Source organism: Quercus lobata, chromosome 2 (genome assembly GCF_001633185.2).
Source record: "Quercus lobata isolate SW786 chromosome 2, ValleyOak3.0 Primary Assembly, whole genome shotgun sequence".
NCBI classification, from domain to species: Eukaryota; Viridiplantae; Streptophyta; class Magnoliopsida; order Fagales; family Fagaceae; genus Quercus; species Quercus lobata.
In genome coordinates this window covers 88,861,409-88,877,224 of record NC_044905.1, presented here as the reverse complement: position 1 = coordinate 88,877,224, position 15,816 = coordinate 88,861,409, and the positions used below count along the sequence as shown (strand labels likewise).

Below are 15,816 nucleotides of genomic sequence, written 5' to 3'. Positions count from 1 at the left end.
TGGTCCTTGTATTAATTCTTTCAATCTCCTATGACCAAAATTGTTTTTCTTTAGAATTTGCATTTGCATGACATTCATACATTGCATTCTAGGTTTGTTTTTGATGTTTTTCAATTTTCTTTTATAAGTAAAAAAATAAAAAATAAAGAAAAAGGAAGGTTTTTGTATTATACATCTTCAAGATGTGTAATTGAGGTTGGCTTATGAAATTTACATTTCATGACTGTATACCTTGTTTAGGTTTGATGAGTTCTATTTTTCTGCACTTTGCTAGTTTGTGCTATGTAGTACTTATATTGTGTGAGTTGTTTATGATTTTTAATCACATGCTCTTGATTTTAGAGTAACATTCTTTTGATTGTAAGGACTAAAAAATCCTAAGAGAAAGGCATAAATAATCATCTCACCACTGTTACTCACCAATCATAAACACCTGTGTGCAAATTATAAAAGTCGTGCTCGATGAGGTGTAGCACTTGCACAGCAAAATACTTAAGGTTTTACTATACAATAGATTAAAAAAAAAAAAACAAAGAAAAATGTACTTCAAAAGAAAAAGAAAAAGCAAAAAAAAAAAAAAAAAATTTGCATGGTTGCAAGCGTGTTTTCTAGGAGATGTGGGACTTTTATGATGTAACTCTTTAGGTGATGGTTACTTTCAAACTTATATGATGAATAATGTAGAAAGTGTGCTTATTTTCTGTTTACACTTCACCTTGTGAGTATCTTATACACTTACTAGTTGCACACACCACAAGTAAATCTTTGTTAAACTTTGTACATGTGATTATGTGTCAAGTTTTGTGGCCTTCCAAAATTTAACTTCTTGATGTGTTTAATGCATTTTGGGAAGTAAGGAAAGAAAAGATCGAAGAAATTTGTTAAAGTTTGAGTTTTTCTTAGAAAATTTTGGTTTTGTAAAACATTTGAAATCATGAACATACATCTCATATCATAAAAACAGTTTTTCAAATGTTTTTGCAAAAAAAGTTTTCCAGAATTTTTAAAATTTCTATTTCTTCAGGATTCGACCTATCGAGTCTATTTTTTGACCGATTGAAATGGGAAGAGGAAAATTCAGTTTTTCAGCTTAAACTCTCAGGCTTGCTCGATTCCATCCTGATCCCCTTCAATCAATCGAGCCTGTTTTTAAGTGAATTTCGATTCCTTCCCCGATTCCTCTCTACCGATCAGATTTCGTATTTCTCAAACAGATAGGAATCAAATCAGTTATTTTTAAAACTATTCCTTTGTCTTTCTCTCCGATTCCTCTCTTGATCCCTTCTCATCAAAAATTTTTTTGTCATTTTTCTTGGTCAAAGATTCAAAGGTTTTCTTCAAACTCTTAGGGTAAGACACTTTTTCCCTTTCTTTTTCATCAAATTACATGATTTCATGCATTTTTCTTTGGGATTTTCACACTTTTAGAAATTTGGGGTTTTGGATGTTTTTGGGCATTTTGATCTGAATCATGGGTTTTTTTCATGCATCATTTAAACATGATTCCCATACTTTAATTTCTTTCATGATTTATAAATTTTTTTGAAATTAGGGTTCTTAAGTTCTTGAGAGATTTGGGGATTTTGTTAAATTGGGTAAAACTGAATAAAATTGACTTGTGTTATTGATAGATTGAGTGATTATAACATGAATTATGCTTGTTATGTTGTTCAATTGATCAATATAAGGACTTTTGAAAATTAGGTTTTTCAAAATTAGGGATTTTCTGAAATTCTTAATTTTCTTGGAAAATTTTCAACACTGTGATGAAATTTGACTGTTTTTAGAGCATTACAACATGCATCATATGAATCCTAATGTCATGCATCATATAGTTTTTCAAAAATTGCATGTTATCTTGTCATTAACCCTTCTTAATGCAGTCTACCCTTGGTTTTGTTGTTTTGTTTCTATCCTTAGTCATGGCTCCTAAGGTTGATAGAAAATTTAAGACTAGAGCTAATAGGAACCCTATTTCATCCTCTTCTGGTTCAGCTTTTGGTGATAGAGTTCGGTTTCTCACTGATAAGTATGAAGAGACGTATGAGACCTTGACTAAATATAGGTCTATTTAGGGTGAAAGGGAGATTGTCTTGAGTGAGTTAGATCCCTCCATCTGTAGGAACTTTGTATCTAGTGTTAGATTAAAATGAATTGACCTCTTGCAAATTAATTAATTTCTCAAGTTAATTAATTATTCAAATTACATGCAATGGCGTGGTAGCACAAACAAATCACCAACTAAATTAAATGCAGCGGAAAATAAATTTGACATGGTGATTTGTTTATGAATGGGGGAAAACCTCCGAGGCAAAACCCCCCCGGGTGAATTTAAGGTCACCACTCCCAAGAATCCACTACTATCAATCACAAGTGGTTACAAGTATAAGAAATCTTACCAAACCCTTTGGCCTATCCCGAAATACCAACCTACAATTGAACCCTTACCCCAATACCCAATTGTACTTGTATTGTAGCAGCAATCTCTCCATTCAATGCACGAATCCTAGTACGTGACTAACCAATGATGCACAGATCCCAGTACGTGACTAACTCCACCAACTTGAAGAAGATGTTGGTTGCAAAGTTTTTCAGTTCATCAACAATGAAGATCAGGAAGCTCCTTGGTCACAAAACCATTGGTGTAATGACGCAATAGCTTCTTCAAAAAAAATGATGAACGAGAGCAATTTCTGCCTTCAGTCACCCAATGCATGCACGACGGCCTTTAAAATAATCCTCATATATGTCTAGGGTTGTGAGAAAAGAAACCCTACACAAATACATAAGCATATGCATGTAATCAGATCTGAAAAGTCTAATTTCGTAAGTCTCGAAACAGCTTATATTGAGCTTCTGTCAAGCTTCAACATTAAATCTCGATAGAAATGATTCTGTCGAGACTTCTATCGAGCTTTAATGAGTAGCTCTTTTTCCCTTGTTTTTTGGTCAAATCTTCATGGCTTTAACACTTGACTTGAACAACATGTTTCTTTAAGTCTTAAACTCATCCTAGATCTACCCAATTACAAGTAAAGTGCATTTTATCAAAGAATTAGCCAATTATATAAAATATGTCCCTAACATTTAGGAACTGTGTCTTTGTGTGAGGTGTCTGATCCTCCTCCTACAGCTTTGATTAAAGAGTTTTACTTTAACCTATTTGTCTATTCTAAGGCTACAGGTGGTCATTACTTGACTTCCTGAATTTGAGGTCAAGAGTTTACAATAAATAAACAAACTTTTTCTGAAGCTTTAGAAGTGCCTTTAATTCGTAAACCCACATACCCATACACTGAGTAAGAGTAAAGGTCAGAAATTGTTCTTTCCCATGTATATTTATAGGATTTTAAGGTTTTTAGGATTGTCTGAGTTTCCACCCTTAGAGTTAGCTCACATCATCGTCCCCATAGGAGCCACATTTCTTAGACAGCGACAGGCACAGATGAAGAGTGCTAAGCCAAGCACTGGGACGTCAAAGAGATCACGAGTAGAAGCTTCTACTACAGCTCGTGCCTTTGGTATTGTGCCTACTACTGAGGAGACTTTTGTGGATCCGACTGTAGCTGTGGATCCTTCTGGTGGTGCTAATGATGTAAACCCTACTGTTGCCCCTCCTCTCTCACTCCGTGCCATGATGGAGTCTTTCATGACTGCTCAGGCAGCTTATGGACAGCTTTTGGATGAGTTGTTGACGGAGTTTGCATCCTTAAGAGCAGATTTTGCAGAGCATAAGAGTGTTTTTTCACCTCCTCCACCCTCTGATGACTGATTTTGCCTTTGGCAAATCGTAACAAAAAGGGCGAGTAGGTTTTAGGACTTTTTGTACTTAGGAGGAGTAGAGTTTTTGTATGTAGGGGGAGTTTGGTGTATTTTCTTTAGTTTCTTTGGTTTTGATGTTTATATCTACTTAGTGTTTATGTACTTGATTCACAAATTTTGATGTGCTTATTGATTATGATAGTTATTGATGGTGAGGTTATTCATTATTGATGTGTTTACTGTCTCTTTATATGTTTTGTGAATTAAAGTTCAAATTTTTACTTAGATTATGGTACTTGTATTTTCCACGCATGCGTTTATGGTTTATTTTCAGTGTTTTGAGAATTTACAGGTTAATTTTTTCAATAGTTGCTGTCTATACTAGCAACTAATAGTTAGTAGTTATGTAATAATTGTATTAGGGAAATATCTTGTATTTGGGCGTACTTAATTTAAGCATTACAATTTGTATGTATGTTTTGTCAAAGATTGCCAAAGGGAGAGATTATTAGGTTCTAAATATTTAGGTTTAAATGTTTAGAATCATATTTTCATTGTGTTGGCAAACCAAGAACAAAATATGTCTAGTCTAGATGTTAGGCAATGCTTAAAAGTGTTGGTTTCAAGGTTCAAGTCCAGCTGACTACAGAAAAAGGAAGTGAGTTTTTGCCTTACTCGACAGATCAAGAAATTAGGCTCGACTGATCGAAAATTGCAGGCACAGAAATTTTGCAAATTTTTAAATCAGGCCCAAGCCCGTGAAAACGTTTAGGGTTTCATTCCAACTTCTCCACATATAAAAGGAAAACCCTAACTATGTTTTTCAGACTTTTGGAAGACTTGTCTGTTACTCTTTGTGAGATCTGAGAGGCTTTGTACCTTCTAACTACACAAAATCTACCGGAGCAAGATCTAAAATCAAGCATTGGTAGAATATAGTTACTGCATCAAGATCATTACTAATGATGATCTGAAACTTTTGAGTGGGATCTCAAAGTCACAAGCAAGGGTGCTTGTGTTAGTGTAAATTCGAGAAGAGAAGGAGCTCGTGGATTCGGAAATTACACATGGTCGTGTCAGTAAGTTACTATATGAGGTAGTAATAGATTTAGGTTAAATCTGATTGTAAAAACTTTAATTCTCTTATAGTGGATTTACTTTACCTTGAGAATAACTAGGTTAAATCCTCTCCAAATTTTTACCTTGAAACGATTCGTTTCATTAATTTTTCTGGGTCATCATATCATGGTGTTATTTATTTTTCCACTTTTATGCATGATATGATATTTGCTTATTTAACTTAGAGCTGAATAATAAACCTAATAATCAACTTGGTTAATTAATTAGGTTAAACAATCTGGTTTTAGGGGTCTAAACGAACAAACAAGCTAAAAACAGAATTTAAAGTTTAGTTTTCCCGAGGCTAGATAGATCGAGGTGTCGAGACAGGTATCGAGATTCATTTATTTTTGATAGATTGATATGTATTGAGCCAAGTATCGAGGCCTGCAAATTCAGTTTTGCTTGAGCAGTCTTGTGTCTTCAATAATACCATTTATAAGTAACATAATGACAGACTAAAACTTGGACTCAATTATATAAAAAGTGTCTTTTGATCTTGGGTATGCCAATAAATAAAAATATTACCCTTATAATGTGTCGATTTAGTGGTTAAGTTCATTAATCTAGTGGTTGTTGCATCAATTCAGCTATTTTGTGTAGGGGTGTGTCACAACCCCTAAACCTACCCGATCCAACCCAACCTTCCAAATTGAGTCGGGTTTTAGGGGTTGGTGGGTTGGGTTGGGTTGTGACTTTTATTTATTTATTTACATTAGGCTAGGTTGGGTTTGGGTTATAAGATTCACAAATTCATCTAACCCGACCCAACATGCCTATATTTAATATATATTTAAATTAAAATATATATATTTAAAAATATATTATATAATTTTTTTTATTTACTTTTTTGTACATCTTCCTAAATAAAACTCAAACCCTAAATTCTCTTTGTATAGATTGTGTTGGTTTGGTGTTAAATTTGGTCTTATTTGTGGTGGGTTTTTTCTAATACTCAATTTATTAATAATAATAACCATCTCTCTCTCTCTCTCTCTCTCTCTCTCTCTCTCTCTCATTATTCGACTTTAGCATACCCTTATATATATACTTCCATGTAGAGCTCAAAATTCCACTTGATAGGTGATAGGCTACTTAATGTGCCTTAAAGAATTAGGCTTTTGATTTTTGATCAATCAAGAATTACTTGTGAGTCAATCGAAGGCATAAATCTCAATCGATATTTGAGGATGATCGAGAAGTGCGTCAAGATTGCAAAAACTTCCATTTACATGAGTTGATCTTAGGTCTTTGTCTTGGACTTGAATAGATACAATACAACTCAACAAAACTCACAATTTGTCATGGTTTGTCAATACTATCCTAGCAGAACTAACTAAAAATCACAACTTCCACTTCTTCTCATTTAATTTGTCAACATAAAGAAACAGAAAACCTTATAACCAGTGAACAGCTTGCATTGGTGGACCGCTCATAATGTACATTAAGATCTACCAACTAGATAGACGCAGATAATTAATGTGAAGGTTGAATATGAAAGCATTGTAAAGAGCTCTATCAATCAAATTTTGGTTTTTTTTAACACATATGTTGGAAGAATTTATGCTTCTTGTGTGGTCATTTCATCTTCAACTGGGTGTACACTATCTTTTTTCAGAAGAATTTAAGCTTTTTTTTTTTTTTTTTTGCCAGAAAAACAACACTATGTACATTGGACACCATAAAAGATTAGCTACACATGAATTACGAATTATCATAAGATGATAAGATATGTAATTCTAGACTCAACCATAACAGGAAGATATATTAAACTCTATCTTGATAATTAAGTACTGTCCTGTAGTTACTTTTCAATTACATTGCCATTTTCTCAACTCTATTCCACTTGCCTATACTTGAATGAGCTGATCTAACATTCGCAATAAAAGATATGAAAATGAAATATAACTTAAGATATGAGAATTATATTGAAAATGAAATATAAGGAGGTCATAATGCTATCTATTTCTTCGTCTTTGCCCCTTTTTTCTTGGATATGTTAATAAAAAGCTCAGGTAACATATTGGATTTGCAATTGTAGAGAGTGAAAATTTATGACCAATTACAAATTGCCACCAAATTCATGTAGTACATTCAGAGTGGCCAATTACAAGATACCACATGTTACTTAGTGGGTTTCATTGTAATTATTTAGAGACCAATAAAAATATTCCAAGTGCCACTAAATAAAAATTATAAAGAATACCCAATAGCCAATCACATGTCGATACGAGTTGATATTTTAATTTTAAATGACATAAAGTAGTCAAATTAAATATTGTCATATGTTATTTTAAATTAAAACACTTTGGCTAATTAACTAATGACATGTATCTTTTGGAGAACAAGATATAAAGTCCCACCATTTTATTTCATAACACGTGTCACCAATGAGAGTCAATCACATGTCTTCAAATCTCCTCAAGACTCCTATAAATAGAAACTCCTCTCAGTCTTATTGGGGGACACATTCAAGCACATTCAAAAGTCTCAAAACTCTGCCAGAATCAAGCTCTAAAGTCTCCCAAGAATTTTAATATTTGAATACGAAGGATATTCAAAGTAAAATCATTCAAGTCATTCTCCTAAATCTCAAAGTGCCCTGAAATTAAGCTCAAAAGCCTCCATAAACTCCAAAAAAACTATAAATTAGTGAAGCTCTACGTATTCAAGCCTCTAAAGCTCTGAAGAACTTCCAACACAAATCTTCGAGTACAAAGAATATTCAAATAAAATTCATCCAAATCATCTTTCCAAGTCTCAGAGTTTTATTGGATTTTCAAAGCATCCAAAAACTTAAAGAACTTTAATCAATCAAATCTTTATTGGATTTAAGCTCTAAAGCCCTGAGGAATTTTCACTACAAATCTTCAAAGATGAAAAACATTCGAAGAACACACAAAGAACGCAAAAAATAAATAATTTCTAACAAGCTCATAGTCAGAATCATTGCAATTTCGTTCCAAAAACCTTTCAATCCATTTTCCAATCAAAGTGAGTACATCTTGTGTTCGAATCAAAACTACATCGACAAAATTCTTGAATTGAAAATTTTTCCAAGGAGATCGAATCAGGGAATTATTTTATTGTATTAGGATTTAAATATAGAGAATTGTACTCAAACATTCATCAATAAAAAAAATACATTTGTAAAACTATTTCGATTGTTTAATTTTCAAACTTGAAATTTTGTGTCTACAGCAATATTGGGAAAAGCTACATTCTTAATCAATTATAGAAATCAGAAAATTTGGAACCTCAATTCATCCTCAAATACATACGTGAACGCCCTTTGACTTCCTTTCTTAATTTCTTTAGCTTTACTTGGGGAACCCTGCGGTTGAAAAATACACAGCTCGTTCATATTGTGTTAAAATTACTATGATATAGTAACTATAAAATAATTGATTTCCTGAAGACTGTTGGAAAATAAAAACAAATACACAGTAAGCACCATAGCTAATTAATTTCCAAAAGTATGTTGCCGGTTAAGCAAACAGAAGTTGTCTCACAAAAATTTATTGCAGAGGACATGGAAAAGGACCTAAACTAAACAGGCGTACCGGTACCTTGTAAGGTTGGCTAAATTGACAACGAAGTGATACTAACCATGTTTTCTCATTTTCTATAGTGTCCATATATGCTGAAGGCTGTTTATTGTGTATTTCCACTTCGATAATTTTCACAGCAATCAATTGGATAGTTTTTAATTTCTTTCCAAAATGTTATTGGCGTATCATGTTTCTCTTAATCTATTGAAGCTCTCAAGACCATAGAAGTAAGCACCTACAAAATGAGGTGCTGATATAATTATATAGGGTTTAAGGTTTATAAGGGTAGTTAGTTCATGTAAGTTTAATTCGCATTAATGATGACTGCAAGACCAGCAAAACAAGATTGAGACCCACCCCATGTTGCAGACATTCTATTTCCAACAAACTACATTAATTTCAGTGTTTTTCACGGCCGTACAGGCAGTTCAGAATCTAATGGCTCTTGAGACTTGGCTTCAGCTAGCTACAGTTAGAGCCTGATGGCTTGGCTAACTTTAGTTTGGATTGACAAGTAATGTATCTCCGAACAAAATGTTTGGCTTACCTCCCTTACTTTTTTAATTGAAATCTTCTTTTATTTTAATAAGAAACTATCATATCATCTATTAACTAAACAAAATGTTTGCTATTGTGTATTTAAAATAAAAAGACATTTCCAGTTAAAAAAGTACTAGAGGTAAGCGAAACCCCCAAACAAAGATGATAGTGTTCTTTTAGAATGTGAAATTCTATATTAATAAAAAGAGGGGAAAAAGAAGAAGAAGATATATATATATATATATATATATATATATATGTGTGTGTGTGTGTGTGTGTATGTCATTCTATATTGTTGATAAAATTTTAGATTGAGCTCCTCCTTTAGGATGGGAATTCTACTATGCCTACAATTTTTTTTTATGTGTATATAGGTACGTGTCTTATTAATAGAATTTAGGTGACATTCACATTCATTAGTATAATTCATGAAACTACATTTTTTTTTTTTCATGTTAGACTCTGATAAAGATCAAATAAGATAGTGTTTGCATCAAATTTGAGAGTAGATTCCACTGCATCACATGATAAGCTTTAAATATATAGTTCTTATTAGTGTAACATGCATATTATACTTAGCATAAGTTGATATCATTGGTTGACTAAAATCAAGAAACATTAATTATCATTGATTTTAGTCAAATCAAGGGATTCTCCTAAGTCAACTTTAGTAACTCTACATAACACACTTAGTGTTCAATGTATAACAATAATTCATAATAGTGAAAACTGAAAAATGTAGCCACTAAATGCTTTCTACTTTGGATGTAGATTATCAAACTCAACCACGTAATTTTCCATACTTCCACTCTCTTTATGAATTTTATTTATTATTATTATTATTTTTTACATAGTATCAGAATGACTTTTTTTGTGAAGTTCACTAAACTTCAAGCAACCAGCCACCAACCATTACTCGACTTAATTGTTGATCGCCTTTGGTAATCATTGTCCAGCCACTTCCAGCCACAGTCTTTCTCCGGACATGGCACTTCCTACTATGATTTCCACATTAATTTTGATTTTGGAGTCATTTTTCCCATTCGAATATCACAAGTTATACAAATTGAGCCATTACTTTTTGGGTTTTAGTTTACAAAAATAAGAGTTGGCCCCCCCAAATATTTGAATTAGTTCAATGATACTCTTAAAAAATATAATTAATCTAATCGTTATAGAAACATAATTTTATTTTTCGTAATTTTATTTTTATTGTAAAATGTGCTCTTATAACTTATATAACTTATCAAATAAAAAAGTGTGTATATAATAAAAAAGTGTGTTTATATATATATATATATATGTGTGTGTGTGTGTGTGTGAGAGAGAGAGGGATTGTTTTGAAAAATATAATAGTGCCGTAACTTGATCTCCAAACAAAAATTTCTATTTCCACTCCTGACTAAAAGTATATCAGTGAATGTGAGAGAATGATTATTATAGATTTTAGCAAAGAGGAAAGTGACATGATATCTCTTTGCATCAAAATTAGAGCCACATATATCATATTTGAGTTTATAAACACACATGTCCATTTATGCAAACATTCTATGTACAAGCATCTATAGATACTTACATTATATATATCTACATACGTACATTTACTCATGTTTTTTACTGTATTAAAGCAAAAAAGTTCAGATTTCTTACCTCTCATCCGCTGTGTTGTATAAAGGGGAAATTACGGAAGGTGTGGTCACACTCACATTCATTTCACCAAACTAACTAGTTCCTATCCTAGTTACCATATATCATCTGCCTAGATTTGGTACGATGGCAAAAACGCCAAAACCTCTTCCCCCTTCTCTTCTCAAACCCTAACCTTCCCCAATAACTATAGCTAAACTGCTTTTGCTTTCCAATTAAACCCGGTTTTCCATAAAATAATCCCACTTTTTTTTTTTTCCATTGCAGGACCCAGCATTTCCTGCCACCCGTGGGCACTACTAAACTAAAGCCACTTCTTTCTTTCTTTCTTTCTTTTTAATTTATTTTTAAATTAAAATTTTTTTAAAAAAAAATTATTTGATTCATTTTAGCTTACCTTTCTCTCCCCCACTCTTTACTACCTCTTCGGATCCCAAATCTCACTTTTCTTTTCCTCTCTCTTTCTCTCTTTCTCTCTCCAAAAATTTCTATATATAAGACCTTTAAGTTTTACTGTTGTGATACATAGCCGAGTTCCAAAGCAAGAAAACAAAAGCTTTGTGCTTTCTTTCTCGCTGGTGTTCTGCAATTTGCAAGAGCTAGTTGGTTTTCTTATTTTTATTTCTTTTGGTCCTTCTTGGGTAAACAAGTTTGCTTTGACTGCTTACTTAAAAAAGAGACATGTCGAGCTGCATCGATGTTGCGCCTGAGCAACTCTGCTACATCCCCTGCAACTTTTGCAATATCGTTCTTGCGGTATCTCTGATCTGACAAAACTCTTTTTCTTTCATGAAAGATCTGCTTTTTTATCTCTTATTATAAATTCCCCACTAATGGAAATTTATATTTGCCATTTTTTTTTTAATGTATGTGTGCTTTCTTTCTCATAAGTATATATATCTATGGAGGAAGAACATTTTAAGATCCTCAAAAAAGCTAAGCTAGTTTTTGCTTTTGTTAGATCAGTTTGGTTGTGGTAGTGGTCTAATTTACTGAATTACATTAAAATTCTTTATGGGGTTTCTTGTTTTTGCTACAGTCAGGTCTCCATCGTTGGACTTTTTCTTTTTTCCTTCTTCTTTTGCAGTCAAAGAAAAGTCATATCTGAAGGTCCAGAAGTGCACAAGACCACAGGGGGAGAGAGAGAGAGAGAGAGAGTGTGTGTGTACATGTGTATCTGTGTGTGTGTGTGATGGTTGTTTTTGTAAATATGGTTTTTAAACGTCAAAACAAGCATTTTGATGAAAAACTCAAACTGATGAGGACAAGTCTTTCACTCTTTGATTTTCTTCCTCTAGCTGAGACTTACTTTTCCCTTACCAAAAACACTGCACCACTGGGTGCTGTGCAAACCTAGCTTCTTTAGCTCAAGGGGGGAAAGCAAAAATGAAGATCTCACTTCAATTATTTCTGCAACACAACAACACACACCCATCCCTTAGAAAGACCAACAAACCCACCATCCCTTCTAGGGTTTTCTTTTCAAAAAATAGCCCATTTCTACAAAGCTAAAGCCAATTTAATTTCACAACTTTCCTTTGTTGTATGTACCAAATAAAGTCAGGGTCCTCCTAGCCTAGCCTAGGCTTTCATGAGCTGTACTCAACCTATTTCATTATAGTGATTTCTTTTTTTCTTTTTCTTTTTTTCTTCTTTTTTTTTTTGACAAAATTATAGTGATTTCTTTTTATTTCTTGAAATTCAGTTAGTTTCGATCTAAACTTTCGGCTTCTGACTTTTTTTTTGGGGGTTGAGCAGGTCAGTGTTCCATGCAGCAGCTTGTTGGACATAGTGACCGTCCGATGTGGGCACTGCACCAATCTATGGTCCGTGAACATGGCCGCCGCTTTTCAGTCAATGTCATGGCAAGATGCTCAGGTGATAGCTATTGTTGCTAATTTCCACACAAACATACAAAGTTTCAGCTTATTTTTTGGGTGTTGATACTTGATGGATAGGATGTCCCTCTGAAACCGATAGTTATGATGTCTGTATTCTGTAGCTTCTTTTTGAGAAAATCGAAGCTACCTAGCCTTCACTGGATCTCTGTCTCTCTGTTTTATATAGATACATAGACATAGATCGAGTTTTTCAAAGCATTTTTTTGCTTTGTGAAGTACTGTAACCCTAGCACCCAGCCGCCTTAATCAAAACCTATTGTTTTTCTTCCTCTTCTTTTTTGGGTAGAGGAGTCAGTTCCTGTGCGGCTCTGCCTGCCGACCCATCGAGGCCAAAGTATTTTTTTTTTTTAGAAATACTAACTGGTATTTTTAGAACACTGACTAAAAATACAGAAATGAAAAAAAAAAAAAAAAAAAAACAATTACTCGTTAGCATGATTTTTTTTTTTTTTTGGTCTAAATTGAAAGTGAAATTTTCTTCAGCCGTTTTTTGAAAAATATTCTACTTTGATTTGATTGACAAGCAGGGTTCTTAGGTTTAATGATTTCTTTTCATGAGCTTTTGTTGTCTTCTACTGTGTAAAGAAAGACCTTTTTTAAGATCCCTGAAAATCTTTTATTTTACAACTGTCAATCTGGGTTTTACTTGCTTTTTTTCTGAGCCGTAAATATTCCAAACTAATTCAGTCTTTCAATCATGGCTTTCTCTCTCACAAAACATCATTTCATTTCTCTCTCTCGCTCATGAAAATGAGCTAATAATATAGCTTAGTTCTTTTGCTTTTAATTTTCAGGCACCACACCACATCACACCTGATCACAGGAATGACTACTCAAGCTCTTCCTCTTCCAAATGCAACAGCAAGATTGCAATGCGAGCACCAATAACCAACAACGCCACTGAGGAAAGGGTTGTGAATCGACGTGAGGCACCCACTTTGATGACTAGTTATCCTATATTTTATGTGATTCAAATTATTTACATTTTTGAATTTTTTTATTTTTATTTTTTGTCTTTGCTATTAGTTTCAATTTGATTTTTCTCATGAGCTGTTATTTTCCATTTCAGCTCCCGAGAAGAGGCAGCGAGTACCATCTGCATACAATCAGTTCATAAAGTAAAAAAGAAATTTATTTAAATGCATTGTGTACAATCATACAAATTTCACTTCTATTTCTCATATAAGACAATAATGTTTTCTGTAGAGAGGAGATCCAGAGGATCAAGGCCAATAATCCGGATATTAGCCACAGGGAAGCATTTAGTACTGCAGCAAAAAATGTAAGTGAACATTAATTTCAAATGCTTCTAATAATTATATTAACTTGATTTCCTTTTTGAGATTGACTTTCAGTTTTAACTCTCTCTTTGGTAGTGGGCACACTTCCCTCATATTCATTTCGGGCTGATGTTGGAGACCAACAATCAGGCTAAGCTGGACAAAGTAAGTTCTGAAAAGGGTAAAAAAAACTCTCACTTCTTATCCATTTTTGCTTCATTTCAGTAAAGGGAACACAATTGAAATATATAACTGGGTTACTTGTTTTAAGGATCCGGTTAAAAGGTAACATTTTTTAATAAACTATTTAAAGAAAGTTTTAATAACATAAAAATATTTTTTTTAAAAACTATTACAAAATAATTATTTTTTTATTTTTCTATAAGAAGTTTCTAAAAATATATTATAAACCAATGTCTTAGGGCATTGGGAAAACTTATATATATACATTATTTAAAATTTATAAATTTTGCTCCATGATAATTGTTCTTTATTATCAAGTTAAGATATTAATAGATTTTTCTTTTATATAATTTGGATTCAAACTTAAGTTTTTTTTTTTACTAATTGAACTAGCTGAAACTTATGTAATATATTATGATATTTAAAAAGGAAATTTCATGTAATTGCATTGACTTCATCTTATTTCCTGGCAGCATATTAGTATTCTAAAGCACTCAACACTTCATTGAAGTCCTAATTAGGGCTTGCTTCTTGAACCCTTTTATATCAAGCTCATATTTTGAATACATTGCCAAAGTTCTTACAAATCAATCACTCCAACTTCTTGCAGTGGCCTTTCCGCATGATGTGATTTTTTCTCCTATCTAAATTTCTCTAGTTTATTAGTCCTAAATCCATCTTTAGGGTATGTTTAGAACAGGGGGAGATGGAGAGTGAGGAGAGAAGAGTAGAGAGGGAGGTGGTCAGAATATAATTAGTATATCTCAGCCTCCCTTCCTATCTCCTCTTCCCCCAACTACCTCCTTCTAGAAATAGGATTATGCTTCTTTGCTTCTTTTCTCATATAGTCCAATCCTATTTTCTTTGGTAGGCTTTCTTTTTCTTACTTATAATGGGCTAGTTAATACTTCCATATACTCATGCATAGTTACTGCTAATAATGGGTCAAGAACATTGATGCGTGCTATAACTTCTAATTATAAAGTCGCTTTGCTGATTCCTTTTTTTTCCCTGATTTTCACAGGCCTCTGAGAAGCATCTAACGTCAAGGGCTGCACTACTGAACAAATGAAGGTTGTCTTGATCCCTCAAGATCCGGCATATCTAAGTTCTTCAAGTAAAAGATAGCCTTGACTTTATTCTGTTTCAAGGACATTTTAACTCTATCCTTTTTCATTGTACTAGTGACCAGTTGTTTAGGGATGTGATTTACAAGGCTTTAAGTACGCTACTTTATTCTTCATCTTTATCAACTTTCACTTCCTTAGAAGATAATGACTGAAATAAATTTAAGCATTTTGTTAGAGCATTTGCATTAATCAATATAAAATAAAGAAATGTATCAATTTTACATATTTAATCTCCAAAATCATCCACGTCAGTCAAACTAAAATGGGTAAATTTGCAAAATTGCTATAGTAACTATATAAATTTACACTAATATTATTTACTTTGAATTTTTTTTATTTTTTATTTTTTCTTTACATATTCCAAGACCAAAGAGAGAGAATGAATGATGGTTCTTATGTGTGAAAAAAGAAAAAAAAAATTTAAAAATTAAGAATATTTGATATTTTAATGTAATATAGTGCAATGTAAAATAGGTAATCTGATTTGTAATTTTTGATTTTTTTAAAAATAAGTATGTAAAATAAAAATAAAAAAATAAAAAAAAGTAGATTCTTATACTTAAATAAATGAAAATTTTTGACAAACTAACAAACTGATGTGAATACTCAGCTTCGTAGTTCATCGAATATCTTCTTCACAATTGTAAAAACTACCTAGGGTACTAATTAAATTCTTCGTACTACCAAGGACTTTGTACACATC

At 32.6% G+C, this 15,816-nt stretch overlaps 1 protein-coding gene across 2 annotated transcripts; it reads left to right on the top strand.

The window, feature by feature from the left end:
- Positions 1-11,035: 11,035 nt before the first annotated feature.
- On the top strand, positions 11,036-15,289 carry LOC115977077 (axial regulator YABBY 5). Of its 2 annotated transcripts, none has more exons than XM_031098727.1 (7): positions 11,036-11,375; positions 12,378-12,497; positions 13,315-13,444; positions 13,590-13,638; positions 13,727-13,802; positions 13,897-13,965; positions 15,008-15,289. In XM_031098727.1, exons 1-7 carry the CDS (start codon positions 11,301-11,303, stop codon positions 15,053-15,055), a joined length of 567 nt encoding a protein of 188 aa, XP_030954587.1. In that variant the 5' UTR covers positions 11,036-11,300; the 3' UTR covers positions 15,056-15,289. The 2 variants fall into 2 exon arrangements, with proteins under 2 accessions (XP_030954587.1, XP_030954588.1); XM_031098728.1 differs by having other exon boundaries at positions 13,897-13,981.
- Positions 15,290-15,816: the final 527 nt, after the last annotated feature.

Bases quoted from the DNA above. Each gene is read 5' to 3' on its own strand.
- LOC115977077 (XM_031098727.1), top strand. From the start codon at position 11,301: ATGTCGAGCTGCATCGATGTTGCGCCTGAGCAACTCTGCTACATCCCC. The intron at 12,498-13,314 runs GTGATAGCTATT...TTTAATTTTCAG, and splicing joins TGTCATGGCAAGATGCTCAG to GCACCACACCACATCACACC. The intron at 13,803-13,896 runs GTAAGTGAACAT...TCTCTTTGGTAG, and splicing joins TTAGTACTGCAGCAAAAAAT to TGGGCACACTTCCCTCATAT.